The sequence below is a fragment of the Andrena cerasifolii genome, chromosome 6, assembly GCF_050908995.1.
Source record: "Andrena cerasifolii isolate SP2316 chromosome 6, iyAndCera1_principal, whole genome shotgun sequence".
NCBI classification, from domain to species: domain Eukaryota; kingdom Metazoa; phylum Arthropoda; class Insecta; order Hymenoptera; family Andrenidae; genus Andrena; species Andrena cerasifolii.
This window is the reverse complement of record NC_135123.1, coordinates 17,009,481-17,027,565: the sequence shown is the minus strand read 5'-3', so window position 1 is coordinate 17,027,565 and position 18,085 is coordinate 17,009,481. Positions and strand designations below refer to the sequence as shown.

The 18,085-nt window shown below is 38.4% G+C and overlaps 2 protein-coding genes across 4 annotated transcripts; one reads left to right on the top strand and one right to left on the bottom strand.

Annotated features, from left to right (window-relative positions):
• Nucleotides 1–977: 977 nt before the first annotated feature.
• On the bottom strand, nt 978–17,836 carry LOC143370462 (ras-like protein family member 10B). The gene is made up of 5 exons (XM_076815613.1): nt 17,604–17,836; nt 15,353–15,513; nt 10,511–10,747; nt 7,759–7,962; nt 978–3,367 (listed from the first exon to the last, which is right to left on the bottom strand). The coding sequence occupies exons 1-5, from the start codon at nt 17,671–17,673 to the stop codon at nt 3,242–3,244; spliced, it is 798 nt and encodes a 265-aa protein (XP_076671728.1). The 5' UTR covers nt 17,674–17,836; the 3' UTR covers nt 978–3,241.
• LOC143370459 (uncharacterized) lies at nt 4,180–6,387 on the top strand. Of its 3 annotated transcripts, none has more exons than XM_076815603.1 (4): nt 4,181–4,389; nt 4,503–4,649; nt 4,721–5,298; nt 5,373–6,387. In XM_076815603.1, exons 3-4 carry the CDS (start codon nt 4,737–4,739, stop codon nt 6,311–6,313), a joined length of 1,503 nt encoding a protein of 500 aa, XP_076671718.1. In that variant the 5' UTR covers nt 4,181–4,389; nt 4,503–4,649; nt 4,721–4,736; the 3' UTR covers nt 6,314–6,387. The 3 variants fall into 3 exon arrangements, with proteins under 3 accessions (XP_076671717.1, XP_076671718.1, XP_076671719.1); XM_076815604.1 differs by lacking the exon at nt 4,181–4,389 and adding an exon at nt 4,462–4,480 and having other exon boundaries at nt 4,511–4,649; XM_076815602.1 differs by lacking the exon at nt 4,503–4,649 and having other exon boundaries at nt 4,180–4,389.
• Nucleotides 17,837–18,085: the final 249 nt, after the last annotated feature.

The window sequence follows — 18,085 nt, the reverse complement described above, 5'->3', positions numbered from 1 at the left end:
CGGGAATGAGCCTTTTTGCCACATCCATGCGGAGATGTGCTTTTGTTTCTTTTGGCTTTCTCTTTAGTATATATGTAAATAGTAACATTTCGTGTAATATTTTCCTTTCTAGAGGTTGCATTAATAAGGAGTGTTAATTTTATGGAATAATAGGTATTGGCTCAAATTATAATCGACATGTGTTATTATTAAATACCATGATGATCCAAAGAGATCTTTCCTGCTTTTTACTTTTCTTTTTCCTACATTTAATATACCTAATTTATGTTTGAAAGCATGGACCTGCTTTGAAAGTAAAAAATCACATAAATCCCCGATTGGCACATAGAATAATTGTTTGCAAAACCGTAGATCGCTATTAAGACTCGTTAAGTTTTATTATTAAAATTGACGTTTGAAAAATCGGGATTTCGAATTCCACTATTCTCAAAAATCTGGTTAAATCGGTTTTGCGAATGTTACTATTCGCGAAAAAACGGTGGCACCGGTTTTCGAATTTTTACACGAAGAATATATAATTAAACCAGTAAAGAAATATTTATACTTATTTTAAAAACTTTCATTTTGTTTTAATATTTATGGAATTACAAAAATATAACAAAATAAAATATATTCTATCTATACAAAACCAAATAAATAAGAAAAATCAAAATAACTACAATCCGTACAATTTTTCAGTTCATTTAATAGTTATGGAACTACAAAAATATAACAAAATAAAATATACCGCATACAAAACCAAATAAAAAAAAACTAAAATCCGTACAAAATATAAATTATAAGTCTTTATTTCATGTAGTATTTTTCTTACAGTAAACTGTTATAAAACCGGTTTTGTAAATTTAAAAATTGATTCTCGAATTTTACAAATTTATCAAAAACACCGGTTTTTAAACCCAGCTTTTAAAAGCCCACATACCATAATCGAGACCTTAGAATTAAGAGGAGGGAGGGGATAAAATTTGTAGACCAACGTGTTCTTCGCATAGTCTTTTTATTGCGTTATTCCTGCATACAAAATAATGAATGACATTTTGTATGTAAAACGACGCTATCACGACATACGATAACTGTACAAATCGCGCCGAAATTTACCTTGTCTAGATCCTATTTCGGTACAAAGATTTCCAACGAACACATGGTTTGTATGTTACGCAACATACAATCGATCTATCACGATTACGATACATTACACATTTACGTATATTTTGTATTATCTACGCGTACAATGAACAACAATAAGTTAACCGAGATGTTAATAATCGATTGCAGTGTTAATTTGTCGAACGTAAAAATCTCTTTTCCATCGCAGTCGGGACAAACTCAATTGACCGCTCAACGTCATTTCCCTCGCTATAGACACATCTCTACTATTATGTCACTTTACCCTTGATTTTTTAGAAATACGAGGAGTTTACACGTCTACACGTTTAAGTATTAATTACCCAGACTTAAAAATGTATGGTAGGGATGTTCCGTCAGTGACCTTCAACGGCCAGTCGATCTTGTCCCAATTCATAGTCGCCAATGAGCTTTGTTGTGCCTTTGAAATACGTGTAAACAATAAGAACGAGATCACACAGTTTACAGACTTGCATAAATGCACGTGTACAATACCGCATAATATCAACAACTAACGGGAAAAACAATATACAATACAATCAACAACTACGCTTACAGACTAGTGATTAATTCCTTAACAGTATAGTAAAATATATGTATGTATATTGTATACGCTATTGCTTGATCCGAGGTAACTCTCAATAACACGCTATTGTTACATTTATTTCTTTGCTATCGTCATTATTATTATTAGGCCGAACGCATTGCTAGAAGATGAACGAAAATGTCATGATTGCTTCGTATACCTGAGGTACGATTATAAAATAGTAAACAACACGTGATGGAATAAAGTGTATCACAGATAAAGCAATGTGAACAATACAGAGGGATTCTCTTGCATTTGTACAGTCGTTCGAGTTTCCTTTGATAGATGATTTGAACTGTACACGCAGTCTAGTAAGAAAGTAACGAGAGTCAGGTGGAGGGAAAATATTTGATACGAATGTGGTTGTACGAGAAATCAGGAAGGGTGTAAAGCTCACTCTACCGTTATCACGCATTTCTTTCGTAAGGATAAAAACAAGGGCTTCGCGAGCTGTTAGAAACCCTATACTGACGCAGGGCTATAACATCAAATCTATCCTTGAAATAATGTGACGTAAGGACTAAAGAATATTGAGACAAACAGATTTTCAATGTTTCTCGAAGACAAGTGAGTTTGTCAGTCTCGTTGCTGTCTTATCCATCCATATACATTTCAATTTATAAATGAATTTCTTCAGGGGAGTATATCGAATTGTAGAAATCAAGTACGTATGTGGGGAATTTATAGAGAAAAATTGATAGGTAGGAGTCAAGATCAACTCATTTATATCGCTCTGTATATAAAGCAAAAAATTGCGCAGCATATTTACAGATTAAAATGAATAGTAAAACAGCAAACTAAATTGTACATGGGTACTGGAAGATTCGGCAGTTATATGTTATAAATACGTATTTGCAACCTTTCCATTACTTTTGACACGAAAGAGTAATAGCAGTTGTACGTGATTGCATTATTCTTTTCATATTAAAGTTATATAATGAGCAGTTTCGGTGGAAATGTTCGTAAAAGAGATCCAGACATCCATACAGGACATCCTCAGTGCTTGCATTTTATTCTCGTAATACTGTTAATGTGCGAGCTTTGAAAGATCTTTCGTGAAAAGAAAATTCCTGCAATTTTGCACACCCGTTTAATAAACAAATACGTTGTGACGTTTAAACAAAGATATTACCACTGTAATAATGGTTCTCATTCTTCGCCTCAGTTACAGAGTTATTCTTAGAGTTACAGAAGCATCGGTAAAACCGTAGATACTAACTTTGAATTATTTCCGTTAATGAAACGCGAGTGTGCGGCTTTCATGAAAGACCTTAATATTTCAAACAATCGCAATGCTGTACTTTACAGAATTAAAAAATGAACCAATAAAGATTCATCAATTTCTACTTTGGATCGAAACTCGGTAAACTGAGTACCGGGAATGTTTGCTTCGCGAGTAAACCTTTTCAACAATGTTTGGCCTTCGCCTTTGTCTTAAGAAAACTATGATCCTGTATCGTGATAAGGAAAAAAGCAGCTTCTTCTGATAATATGGTCACAGATGTCGAGTACGCTGATTCTTTGGCTTCAATGTCAAAGAAGAATGCATTTCTCACTGGTGTCTTGGGGGTGTGATCGTAATGGCTGCGAGGGTGCAGAAGTGGGCGAAGGTGGTCTGCCTTCGACTGCCTGGATGCTCTTCATTAATTCTCGAAATACCTGTTGTTGCAAAACAATCTTACTACTAAAAGTTACATAAAAAATAATGGGAATGTTCAAGGAGTACAGAACAAATTTTCCTTGAAATTAAAGTAAAGTGACCAGACATCCCGCATTTGAGCCCTTTGTCTCGCATCGAAAAGTGCCCTGCAAAGTGTCCCGGATTGGACATGTAACCTTTTACATTTTCGCAGCGGCATAAAGTTACTGTTTCCTCTACTCTTTTTGTTGTGAGAAAAGAAATATTTTTAATTTCGTTTCAATGTATCACTTTATAATCTCAACTGTGTATTTTTAAATATATTGTAAATTCTTCAATAAACTACGGAAAAGATCTCCTCACGGATCTGTTAACCCCCTTTCTTTTTTGCTTGCTTGTCCCGCATTGGAACAGAAAATATCTGGTCACTTTAATTTAAAGTATCATAATTCTATAAGCAAATTCATAGAATGCGTTCCAAATTTTAAAGTCAATTCTTGGGCATTAAATTTTCCTATAAACGTCAGTTGTTAAATTGCGGTTTATGTATTCATGGTTACTTCAAATTATGTATACATTTCTGCTACACATTATTTGACATGATTAAAGGATCCAACGTTCTTTAGGGTGCTTTAGGGCGGCATTCTCAGTCGCTACTTATTCTTAAGCAAATGCTTAAGCATGCGGCATCCTCTACTAACCTAGTAGCTAGTAAAGGATGCCGAATGCTTAACCATTTGCTTAAGAATAAGTAGCGACTGAGAATACCGCCCTTAGGATTTGCTTTATATGTGTTTATATATTTCTTTATAGGGGGCAGAACTATGCATAATAGTAGCGTGGCTGGCAGCGCCAGTAACCGGTTTTTGTTTCCCAAACTGCGTGTGTTTGAGGGCTTCAAGCGAACAAAAGTAAATAAAAGTACCCGCAAGTAGATGCGTGATTATTTGAATGCAAAGTCGCATATGTTTTACCAATAAAATTTGTAAATATTTGCATCATTCAAGTTCGATTGTATTCTTACGATGGAAGCCAGGAAAATGTAAGCTTTTCTTTATATCCTTTCTGCGTTTCAATAACTACATTCTTGTGTAATTAGTCGAATTCATTTTCTCATCTTTCGACCCCTATAAGTACACACGTGTTTCTTTTAAGTAACGCAGTGTAATTTATATTCGCAACAATTTTATTCAATGAAATTAGACCTTGCTCATTCAAATACCTGTTGGATTCCAAATGTGTTTCTCAAAACATTCTCGAAATTTGTTGACAAAGTGAATACGGGGATATAGTTGGATGACGGTAACATATTGATTAATGCGTGACACGTTACAAATGCAACGAGAAAATTGAGTTTCAATGCTTTGTTTCAGGAAGAGAAATTTCTTCATGTTATCCGAGTCTAGCGATTCAGAAAGCTCTACTACACTCTATCGGAAGAAGCAATGTAAACGGATCATAGTAGGACAGTCAAATGTAAAAAAAATTTGTTATAGTTCTACAAACGAGGGTGACAATAGCGGTCCCAAATTTATTAACAGGAATAATAATCTATCCAACGATAAAGAATATAGTGACAGAAAGAATAAAGTTGAGGGCATGGAAAGTAGTTGGAAAATAGACAACGGAACTAGTGCGAACAAACAGGATGCTTCGAATTCAGTAGTAACGAGTAATCCGTTGGAACAAAATAAGCAAGGAAATAAGAAGAACCAAAAGGCCGTCGCGAACATTAGGATTCGCATTACGAAAATGACGGAGGAATTGAAATACATTCTGTCTAAATTTAAGTTGAAAGTAGAGCAGTTGCAGTTGAGGTGCATGCAAGACGAAACAGTAATGGGGCAGGATGGTAAAAGCATAACGTGCGCTTACAATAGTATAATTAAGAAATTGCAGAAAGAACTGGCTGTACAGCAACAAATTTCAGTGGCCCCTTACCATCGATGTGGTATGAATTGTAACTCTGCGCATTGTGTTTCAGATTTGTAATGTAAATAGCATGTTAATATTGAAAATTTTCAGATGAAACTGCGGCGCAGACAGAGTCTAGTAGTGAAATATTCTCTGCAAACTACAAAAGGCCGAAAGTAACTAAAATATCAAAACCAGATGTCAACATCAATGTAAATAAGCAGCCAGTGGAAACAAACTGCACCTCTGCAGTTGAAGTTGAAAAAAACAATAACACTAAGTCGAAAAGTGATGAAACTTTGACAGGCCTTTTGAACAGATTAAAAGAGATCAATGTCATTAAAAAATCTTCAAGAACTTCAGTGGCTGGTTCGATCAGCACGGTACATAGTACACCGAATTTAGAAGTGCTAAACCGGGCATATAAAAAGATTGTAGAACGCCAAGACACAAGTAAACAGGATTCTTCGAGAAATGGATGTGTAAAGGAAAAAGGGCTACTACCAAATTATGATAGTGACGTAAATAGTACGTGTAGTACGGTAGCTATTTATCCTCGAAGAAAAGGAAATGTACAAATAAATAATTACCAAGGTGGTTTAATACCCGCAGATGCGAATAAAGATGTATCGAGTACAGATATATCGACAAGTTCGATTTCAGATGTTAGTTCAGGGAATGGAGAAATGAGCGATGAAATTTCGTTGACAAATTTATATTCCTCCGATTCAGAAGGCACCATAATTATATCGAATAATGAAATACGGAAGTCGAAGCACAGGAGTGAAGATCGTATTCCAGCAAAGGGGAAGACAGTTTTGACTTCCCCGAATAGTAAAAATAGCGGGTCCAAGCAACGATCGGAATTTGTCGTTCCTGATATAAATAACTTGAGCACAAAGTATCAGTCATACCGCGTTGCAATTTCAAATCGAGCAAATTCTGTGCCTGAGTGTAAGCCGACCGAGCAGAATCAATACAACACTCGCGTCGATGAAAAGTTACGTATGAATTGCAAAGTAATGATAGAAAAGTTGAGAATAAGGTGGTAAGTCAAGAGTGAGGAGGGTGTCGTAACTGTATCGTTCCATAATATTTAGTGATATTATATATCCCGTATTAATAACATTTGCTATGACGAGAACATGATTAAGTCTTTTTGCACAGTATATACGTGGAATACTTTGATTCAAAAGGATTTGTAAAATTATGTTTCTTTGGAAAGACTTCATAAAATTACGCGTTACTATTTTATGTATATAGTGTTGGAATAAATACAAAATTTCTAAGTATTTTGTAATAAAAAATGTTTGTGGTTTATTAACACAGTAATGCCCCGAAACACGATCAAGAATCGTAATTAGCGATGGTCATCGTTCGAGGTTCAACGCTATGTTCCAAGATTCAACCTTTCTTTATCTCGAGGCGAGGTCAGTGCTCAAGCTGACAACTTCTCGATTGTTACCCCCAGGGCTTGGGGCTTGTTTCATAGGTGATTATTCCCTGGGAACATGCCCTCAAGGCGGGAACTGGCGATCCCGGGGTGCCCGAGCTAGCTCACCAGAGCTGAGACTGTGGAAGAAGCTCGACTGGGACCATTTCGTAATCTCGACAGCTCCACCCAGGCTTAATGAGAAGCAGGGGTATCAGGAATCGGAGTTAACCCAGAGGCAATTCTCTAGATGCTCCATGGGGTGCGAAAAGGTTTGCGTTTGGGTTCCCCTTCGATGAAAACGTTTGGTAACCATCAGTTGCGACTTGGTTGCCTGACAATTGAGTTTCGACTCTCGTGGACCTGGTTAGTTCCAAGAACACGAGGGCACAGATCTTTGAATCTATTAGAAAAGTGATGACAGGGACTCGCACCCGTGTTATCAAAACCATACGAATTTCAGATATATGTTTATTATCTGGGTACTCTGGGAAGCTTTGGAGCGTGTATAACATTAAACTTTTCGCTTGCTTGTGCAAGGGTTTACCGAAAGTGAAAGTAAGAGTGCGTGAGGGGAAGTGAGAACAAGTGAGATACGTGTACCTAGTAATAGTTTTGGATATCACAGTCTACAATAATTAGTTCAAAGTTTACAGTGGCAATTTCAGGTGTTTGTGGCCAATCGCGTTTAAGAAGAATCTCTTGTTTTTCTCGTACCTTCCCAATTTGGTGTGCCAACATAGTATGACTATTTTAGTAATTAGAAGATTATTGTGAAAATTTCGGCTGATAATAAATAGGGAGATACACAAAAACGTGCGCAGAATCAGTGATGATATCGCGGCCACCTGAATTGATTTTCAGTTCCTTGAGAGACCAGTGCAGATCGGATCAATGTTTTATTATTTTAATTTTGTAGCTGGTTTGACTTTCTAGTTAAAAATGGTTAAGGGAAATGCGAAAGTCCTTTATCAGCGTGTAACATCCTAATTGCGGAAAGCTTGGACGGTGATTAATACGTGCCAGATTATTTGGAATCACAGTGAATATTTCGATTGAACGAACCTGTACGACGCGGCAGTTAAATCTGGCGCTACACTCGACATAGCCGCAGCGCCAGTGCTTCCTCACGAGATTGACGATGTCCCTGTACCGAGTTCCGGAAGCAGCCGCTGGCGACAATTCGTCTTGCTTGTTCCCGACTACTAATAACGGTACACCCCTCATGTCTCGTGCTTCGTAGATTTGCTCACGTAACGTTCTAATATACTGTGAAATAAAGGACGACATTGTTTTAAGATAAACATGTGGACATATCTTATTACGTTTTATATCACCAATTACGTGACAAATGCGTGATACAGTCATCGATAATTTGAACTTAAATATTCGCTTAGAGTTCGTATAAAATTACCTTTGACTGTTTGCATTGAGTTTTGCTAGAACGTTATTTAAATTAAAGCAGGAAAATATTTCCGCTTTTGATGAGCAACTTTTGGAAACGCTCGCGTACTTAAACATATGATCGAAATCGTTTAATTTTCGATATACATGTCACCGCTTTGGTTGCATGCTTCGAAATAAAAATTTCTAAACCGTTCGGTACTCTGAACTTTTCGAATCTAGCGCTTTATAAATATTAGCGTATTTTTATAGATGTTCATTTATTTGGATTCACCCACACGGTGTGGCGTTGAATTTGTCAATTTTGTAAACTCAATTTATCCTTTGACAAGCATTTATACAAATTCGTTAAATTGAAATCAAATCGTGCACAATATTTGATTGAACATTCCTTGAAATTAAATTAACGTTCAAGTACTATTGAAGATGGAATTTAATTGTGAATGTTTGCATATGAATAATAAGTCGATACGCCTCAGTATTGAGGCAGATTTTCAAAGAGCGAAATTTACTTTCTACCCTTTGCGGTTTAACTCTCGAGCCCCTGGGACGAAATAATCAAACTTCGTATTTAACTTCTTCGAAAACGCGGAACCGTGGAGAGTTTCCAACGAACTTTCCATGTTTGATGTAGTTTTGAATCTGGAAGGATACTCGAAGACGGGAAAACGGAAAAGTAACTCTCGGGCTTAGTTTCATTATTTATTGAACATCAGCTTATGCGGTTTATCGAGAGAAATTTCATTTAAAAAATGTATGAAACCGAAGTACATTCCCGGGACCGTCAGTATATTCGAGGTTTCATAGCCGTATAAAATCAGTTCCGACGGTACACAGTGAATTCGCGCTGTAATTTGCAAATTCCTACAGAGAGAAAATTATTTTATAATGATTCCATATGGAGAGGATACAAATTTGCAATGAATTCAATTTCTAGTTTTATCAAAGTGAATATTTTTGGCACAAATATGGTCACTTTAAACATCAAAAGCTTTTTCGTTTTAAACATTTTTTTTAATCGTAAATTTGATTAATTATTGAAATTTTAGATCTGTTTGAAAATTGTATACAGAGCTTGAAATGTGTGCTGTATACGAGTAGTCGATCAAATACATTTATGTATTTAAAGTTACAGCGAGCCAGTAGATTAGAAAAGGATAGTGTAAATATTCAGTCACGTTTCTTGAACTTCTATACGTTTTTTATTCCGCAGGAAAAAGTATAGGAAAGAATGACAAGGGTAGAGTAAGGGTTCCAACCCCTCTGTTAACCATAAAGAAGGGTCTGTAACGAAATGCGAGAGTTTGGCTGCGATTGGGGTGGAAAATCTTTTTAAGAAAGGTACCCGAGAGGACGGACTTGGTTATTTAGATTTTTACAGCAAAATTTTAAGACAACGGTGAAAAAAGATCGGGGTTGTAAATTGAACGTTTTCCAGTAACATTGCACTGTTACCAGGAAGAGTGATATTTTACAATACAGCAAATGGAAAGATTATCCTAGTTATTTAATAAAATTTTCATCTAATTCTTCGATAAATTGTAAATAAACATTTATAATTATTTATGAATATTTATAATTCATTTCAAAATTATGTGCAAAATCAGCAATTATTGCTTTTGATAATGGACACAGAATGATCCACCAGTTATTGCTGGTAGTGAAATGTTCAAGAATCTTTTTGAATACATTTACTCTTTTCCACCTCGAATGACATAATTTTGCTTATTACGTGACAGGGGTTATTCGAATAAATATTGCAATTTAAAGCACAGTGGAGCCGGGATTATTTAAACTGATTCGAGGACACGAGCTTTAGATAACTGAACGAGAACGATCATTAATTAAACTGCAGTATTACATTTATAAACCAGAACTCACATTGAAATTTTATCATTCTATTCATTTTCCGTTTTACTTATTCAAGTCTCCCGATCCACCAAGCCGCATAGGTATTCTTTATAAATCGACAGTTTCGTGCTACTTTTTGCGATTCGTACCACCTTAAAACTATTTCCAAAGACTCGACCGCTTCAGACTTCACAGAAATATTATTTCTAGAACCATAATCCTCTTTCTTCAAGATTCTATTCACACCCGTTTCACAGCTTGTCAATTCTTTCAAACAACAATACCTTCGCATGTTCCCAATCGAATTACCATTCCATAGTTTATTTCTACTTTACCAAATAACACCATTCGAATGTGAAATGTTCGATTGTTTATTCAAACGGTATTTAAATAATCAAGTGTTCGTTTAAACGCTGTTCAGATAAATCTATAGATCAATACTGTGATAACAGCATTGCTCTAACTGTACGGCTACGATCTCCACGTTCCCGCGCGCGTTCCCCGAATCACCCTGTTGCTTTTTCGTGGTTCGGCTCGTAACGGTGGGCGGGTGTGTACATACCTGGAACGTGTCTTGGTTGCTTAGATCGAACACGAGTACGTAGGCGTTCGCGCTCCTCAGGCCGTAGTAACGGAAGTCGGTCCATTCGAGGTGCGAGCTGACCGGGAAGTACGGAATCGTCGGTAGATCCGTGATTTTCAGCTCGTACAGTCGATCGGCGAGTACCACGCTCGGATAGAAAGTCTCCCTGCGCTCTGTCGGCCTGTATTCCTCGGTGAACTCGCTCCAAACGAATTGCTGTAATACGCAAACGACGCGAGGACCAGCGCCTCTTTGTACAATTCCAGCGAACCTTTCTCATTAACGGGCATGCAACAGTATTCAGGGAGAGCTGTGCATGGGTTTTGGAAATTGCGGATTCCTTTGAAGCTACCCGCGCTCGGCAATACCAGTGGAATTTCAGAGAGATCCACGGTGTAATAGACGGGTGGTCCGACTTAGCACCCTTGTCCCAGCGGCTTTTCGTGAACATTTCTTTGTCGGTCCTCTGACCGTTAAGGAAATTATAATAGTGGAGATTTTAGTGGCATTATTAGTGGCGGATTTACGAAAGAAGGCCCAGGTGGCAAACGTTCTGGGGGGTACATTTTTTTCGGGAACACGAAGAGGTAGATTACTAAAAACGGGTTCAGTGTGTGGGAGACCGGGTCTAGATGTGGCAGGGGCAGGTTGTTACAAAGCTGTTTAAGTTTTTGTCGCTTTTACTATCACTTCGACGATGAAGTGGCTGATTTGTTTCAACCATACACGGTCGTGTATGGTGTCTTGTTGTAGTCGGCTTTCGCGTTGCCACGTTGTTACAGGTTTTTGAGTTTTCGGTGCTAACAGTAACTTTCCTCTTTCCACTTCAATCTCTCCTACCGAACAGTCAGATAAATGTAGGTAAATTAATATTACCACGTTCCTTTAGTTACGGATTCGTAGCAAGAACATAAGGCTACACCAAACTGGTATGAACTTATCGCATTTTATACACAATGGTGTCAACGGGGCAAGTTGTTACACAAGACTAAGTAGGGGCATGTTGTTGCATACGAAAAGGGGCATTCTCATAGAAAGGCTCCACAAATTGGATTCAGTGCATAGACTGCAAAGAGTGAGCACATGAGAAGCGTGCAGACCCCCCAAAAAATCAATTTTATGTCTGCATTAATTGTGAGTCGCCGTATTAAACGGACGTTGATAATCACCTTTTTTAGTCCAATTGATTTCAGTAGTCTTTTTTATATTATTTTTAACGGATTAGTCATAATTTTTTCTTGTATATTTAATGTAATAGATTTTTACCATTAATAAATGTATTTTTGTCCAAGAAAATATAGTTACATTACTAATAATTAGCTTGTTTTCGTAAAATGTAACAATTTGCTCCGTATTGTGTCACAACTAGCCCCGGTCTCCCCTAGTAGTACAGAAAAAAATATAGTTTGGATAAAATCATAATTTTTTCTAAGGATGGGGCCTTAGAGGGGTCTTCTGACCAGAAAGTCAACCTTAAATATATGGTTTTTCTTCTTGAGCGCCAATCTAGCGGTCGCCAGAAGAACTAAGACGAAATAATCACATTCTCCAGAGTTGTTGGAAAACCTGTCTATTACACCGTGGTGAGATTCTTTATTTTCTATTACACACGTGGTAAGAGCGATGTTATTCTGTTTCTACAGTAGAATGCGTTGCAATCTTTTGGAGTCTTGATATGCATGGGGAATCAGTAACGTGGCGTCTCGAGAGTATTTTATTCTTTATGTTAGAGCAGAGGGTTGAAGGAAGAAAGGTCGAGTACAGATTGCTACAGTTTTGCACGAGAGAAGTGTACCTAGTTTGTATACCCCTTGCGCGTGTAAACGTGTAAATACATCCCTCAATTTACCACCAGCATGTTGCATGGAAAAGAATGTGTTTACGCTGTAGTCTGTATAAACGAATTTCAGGTAAACATCAAACCTGGCTGATAAATATTACATTTGTGCAATGATAACTCTGCAGGAATATGACCGATGGTTGTTTCAGCAGTGGTTGTAATTGAGAGTACAAAATATTTAAACTCACTGTCGCCTAATATGAGGCGACGTTCTGCATAAAATAGAACTCTCTGCTTCCTTGGTAACTATTAAGAATAAGACACGTTTTCAGATGCGCAATGCACGGCGCTAGGTACTTGAAGAGTCTTTTCAGGGAGTCTTTTCTTTCCCAGGTAACCCTTTCTAAGTAGTTCAAGTATGTGTTTAGACCGCCCTCTGTTGCACGCGTGAGAACGTGATCATAAGAATAGCGATGAAATTCTCTTTCGATATTTTAGAGCTCGCAACAGATCACCGCTGCGCTATATTTCAAGTAAATAACTAGAATTGAATAAAATCGAATATGTTTAAGAAATATTCAAAGAGCACACGACGAATCTTCAACGAGAATAATCAAAAGCAAATGACCAAGACTATTCCCACTTTCAAACATATCTGTCGCTATGTTAATAGTTCTTTTTAACGAACAATTTTTTCTTCAAGACTTTATACTTCTTCGGTAATCCAGTTGCAGATATTTTTGCAAAATGCTGCCATTGAAAAATTGTTGAAACTCTTAGATGTTACGTGCTCGTTGTTTTTCCAACGAAATGTTCTCCAGCCCTTTTCAGTGACTTTCGATTTCCTCAGGAGGTGACAGTTCCCATCGGGAACCGGAAACTGTCTCCGGAAATGAACGGAAGTTATCATCTTGTGAAACGACGTTCATCACGGCTAGATGATAGGTCAACGGTTCGCGTTCCTTTTTCCTACATTTCTGATCGCGAAACAAGGGGTCTCGCAATTTTACCGATTACGAGCCTTCGACACAATTAACCTTTAATTTCCTTCTCCTCTACCTTTTCGTGCCTGGAATGGAAACGATTTTTCTTACGCTGCTCGCAGGCACCGTTCGGGTCGTGTGGAATTCAGTATATTTTACTGCTTTCGACCTGTAAGTCGGATTTGAAACGAGAGGGAAAATTGCTTCGACAAAGTGAAAAGAATACCCCCTCTTGTGTAGTTAAAGGTTGGCGAAGGTCGAACGCGTACTCGTCGACGGATCGTAAACGAAGGATGAATATCACAGAGCCACGGAGACGAAAGAAAGGTCGACGCGACTGCATCGCGGTTAAGAATTACGCGGATGGCCGGCGACTTTGGAAATTATGGGAGCGTGAGCGAATCGGATAATTGTGTTTACGATGAAAAGAAAGGCAACAAACAATTAAAGAGAAAGCTGTACTCTGTTTTAGTATCAGTAAATGCGAAATCCAATTTGCTAGCTGAAATTATACAGCGTTTCTTTAGTGAGCGTTTCGAAGCCCATGTGGAATATACATTACCTACACCCTTGCGTCTCAAACTGTTCCATGGTTCAGTAAGAGTGCCTCTGACTGAATATTACAGAAGCCGCTCAAAGTGGCGAGATATAAATCCGGGGAAAAAAATGTGCTAAAAATTAGCACTGGAGGTTTAAAGTCGCGGTTTTTCTTTGCGCTGGTTTGAAACGCTCTAGTTACGTTAATATTCCAGAAGCACATACAATGCAGGGTAGGTGAGGGGATTAGGGCCATTCTTTTTGACAGAAGTGGCTTGTCGTTATCAGCTAATATTCTTGGATTTATTTACATTTATTATTCCCTACGCTCTTCTTCAAAAACTACTCGACACGATCGTAGGCTGTGCCTGTAAAGTTGAGGGTGTAACGCGTTGCGGAGTCTCGGTTATCTGAGCTACCTAAGTGATGAGGCGGTGGACTTGGAAGTTGACGGGTTGAAGGTACGGCGCAACGAAGAAAAATGAGGGAGGTGTGTGTTTCGTCTTGGGTCTGCTAGTGGAGACATCCATAAGACTTTTACTTAGTAGATCCTGCTTTAGACGCGGGGGTGTTAGCTGGTAGGGTGGAACAGGTATTTGTATGCAGGAATTGGTAGTTGAGTGAGAAGTTGCTGGAGCGTGATCGGTTGAACTGTTCTCTCGCGGCAAGTGGCGATTAAGTGAAACACGCACTCGGCGTCGATAATTTATTTGAAAAACGACCTCGAATTAAGCGGTCGTAAGCTGGATTAAGCGAAATTCGGTTATCGAGACTCAGATTATAGAGGTTTAGTGAATTCTAGTACCTCGTAAGGGAAACGTTAGCAGGTATTAAGGGGTTACGCCACCCTGAGACGCTCAAAACAGCACCAAATTAGACGAATTTTTTTTATGATTCTATGAAGTTGAAAATTATTTCTATACTTCTTGCGTTCAGGGCATGTATTGGTAAATATATTGTGTAAATATTTTGCACAGAAATATTAAAACATGGCCGAGTTACCACTTTCCTCAAATTGGCTAGCAGAATAACTTTTATTTGATTCACTTGAAATTTTAATAGTATTTTCTATAATAGAGTATATATAGAAGTACACACGTTTCTTGCTACAGGCAATTTTAGACATAGTTAGCTTAAAATTTTAGGCAACTTTTCCGGCTACAACTGATATTCTCTTCCACCATTTTCACAAAAATTTTGACAAATCGCTATGTACTTCTGCAGTAAACTTCATGTGAATAATGAAAATTTTCGGTTTTTATCCTACTGCTATCCGTGGAGAGTGTCTTTCCTAAAACTGCAACAATGCAAGAGCAGCAGCAATGGTATTTTGTTTAAAAAAAATAGTTACATTTTTTTATATTCCATAAGTCATGTAGAATAAAGGACTTAAAAAAGTTTTTTCATCTATTATCTAATTTCGCCCCAGACAATTCTGAAAGTTACATATGATTTTCGAGCCCCCAAGGTGGCCCAACCCCTTAATCGATATCGATCTGTTTCAGTGAAAACGTTGCTCACCCTAATTATGCTGGACTTTCCCACCCCAGGTGCACCGAGAAACACAACTTTGACACGATCCAGAGTGTCTGCGGGGCTTTCTTCTTCTTTAGATCCGCTTTCGGCGTTTTCACAGGTAATCGTGTCTCCTCCCCTCCTTTCCAAATAGTCCAGATCGAGCTCTGCGGATAATTGACATAATTCACATCTTAGACAAGTAGAACGTGATATTTCATTTTCTCGTTAGTTAGAAAAATAATTGATCGATTAAGTTACGTAGAGAAGTTCTCAAAGCCCATTTCCTTCGTAGGATTTAATCGCGCTAGAAATATCTGGTCAATTTTTTCGACTGGCATGTCTTGTTTTCCTAATTTCAAACAGTTCATCACAATTCATCTGCTCCTTCTCCTTTTTTAAAGACTAACGAAGTGGTTATTGAAATGAAGTAATTACAAGCTGGCTACCCTTATTATAGACAGTGTGCCTTGGACTCAAAATATTTTTCATTTACCTTGGAACTTTCCTCCAAGTATTTCTTATTCATAAGCCAGGCGAATATTTTTACACGTGACCTAGAATGCATCCCCCTTTCTTCGATTCCAAAAGGGAGCCACGTAAAATCGTCGATAGAAATGTTACTTTTACCTGCCGATTTACTCATTTCACAGTCGTCATGCTATATAGTCTACAGTGATGTGTTTCTGCTCAATTTAATCATCTAATTTTAGATACACTTTGCTAGTCCCCTTACAAGTATTCCTTTAACTTTAAAATCCTCGCTAAAAAGCTTCAGAACCTCCTGCTAAAAATTGAAACTTAATCTATACACCCAATGAAACCTTTTGAAAATTCAATTCTGTTGAGCTTAAGGAGCTTTAATAATCGCTTAATAATCGAATACTTGTGTGGCATTTTTCTTTGAATAGAAAAGTATAATCGAAGTTTATAAAACTTGCTCCATTTCCGCGGCGGACGTTCGATCATTCACTTTCGGTAACTGCACTTTTGTGCTCAAACATTCGCGACACTCAATTGATCCTATAGTCTGCATTAATTATGGACCTCAGTCTACCGAAACTGGGCTCCAATTTTGCCAAGTCGAATTCGCAGGATTTCACGTGCAAGCGTTTCTTGCGAAGGGGTTTAACGTTCGAACGATGCTGCACCTCCACTTTGTACCGTTTTGCACAAAGGGCTTTGGTAAATTGGATATTTTTTTCCCCCAAAGCCAGCGTTTGAACGGTCACGAGCGGAATTTTCAATTCGATTCATACAGCTCTTTCGACTAACGCACACGCGGGCGGCGTTTAATGAAAAAAGAACGAGCGAGAGAAAATTCATCGAGTTTTCTTATAGAAGGCTGGTGCATTTCGAAGGACCCTCTTCTATCTGCCGGAAAATTCTGTATTAAAGCAAATCACGTTTCCGGCGAAATTGATTTCAATTCGGTTTTATCAATCTGGAAAATTATGCAGCAACACAATTGTCCGTCAGCGTTCGGAATACTAAAACGTAATAGCATAGGCGCAGAATTTGTTCGCAGAAATATTTGTAACTCGAGGCTCATTTGGTTCATGAATGATAAATTTCATTTAAATATCTTTACGTAGAAAAATTTACCTCGGAGTTTTAATTAAACACGTTAATATACATCCTGTATTAATTACCGACATAATTATCCGCTGCTTCGTTCACTCACGAGCTCCGCAGTTTCCCGACCACCCTCGGTGAAAATTCACGCGACTCTCGTTTTATTTAAGAAAAACCCGACGCATATGCTCAGAAAGTTGCTTTAAAATGCGACCATTTAAAAGAATTCTTGATCACATCGGAGAAAGGAAGAAATACATTATGCAGTACGATCTCAGGCGGCAAATCACAAAATTTCCCAAGCCTCGAACTATTTGCACACGTTTCCACGAAGATTGAATTTTAAATAAATTCAGACGACGCTCGGCGTATTCGTTCTACCGATTCGTTATAAGCATTTTACGCGTCGGTGAATCCGGAGTTCGCGAGTGCATTGTCAATCCCCCGTCATCTACAGGTAAAAATATATTAAACGCAGGAAAGGGGAGGCTCGTTTAGCGCTTAAACAGAGCGTAAACATTTTCGAAACGGTACCGCGACACTCCACCCCGCTAACGAGTTGAAACACCGAACAAGGTGGCGTTTCTTCCAGAAGAACGCAGAGCACGAAGGCACGGGGAATATTGTCTCAGAGGGAGAATCGTTTCGCGACACGCGCCGCGCGTATTTCGAAATTCATTACCCAGCAGCCGTTTGTTCCCGAGCAGCATTGACTTCGAAAGCGTCTCGTTCTCTTTCCACGAACGGTCCATCGAAGCGAACCCGCGTGATTTCCACGTTCCCGGACGGGCGTACGCGAGCCGTGGCACCTGCGAGGTGGACCAGCAACCTTCGCGGTCGAAGCCCGTAGTTCGACTGCCTTCGCTGCTCCACTGGAGCACGGCCAGTAACTCCAAGGAGCGATCAACGACACTGATTGACGCCCCCGAGGGCCACCGACGCTCTCTGGCTCCGCGTAGATCGTATCCAAATTCGCTAACACTTTCTTCGCTGCTTGCGTAATATGGCAGAGCTGGTATCTTCGGTGCCAGATGACAAGAAAAATGCAAGGTGGTTTCAGGAACCGAATCGTGCTGTTGTTGCTTTTGTCAATATAAAAACGGAGCAGATCGGTACGCGCGAAAATTGAGTACTCTTTCATAAGTTGCCGGTGGATGACATTGA

Coding starts and splice junctions, on each gene's coding strand:
- LOC143370462 (XM_076815613.1), bottom strand. CDS start 17,673: ATGGACCGTTCGTGGAAAGAGAACGAGACGCTTTCGAAGTCAATGCTG. Junction 10,748..15,352: donor GAAAGTCCAGCATAATTAGG/GTGAGCAACGTT, acceptor TGCGTATTACAG/CAATTCGTTTGGAGCGAGTT. Junction 3,368..7,758: donor TTAACTGCCGCGTCGTACAG/GTTCGTTCAATC, acceptor TTGCAACAACAG/GTATTTCGAGAATTAATGAA.
- LOC143370459 (XM_076815602.1), top strand. Junction 5,299..5,372: donor GGCCCCTTACCATCGATGTG/GTATGAATTGTA, acceptor GAAAATTTTCAG/ATGAAACTGCGGCGCAGACA.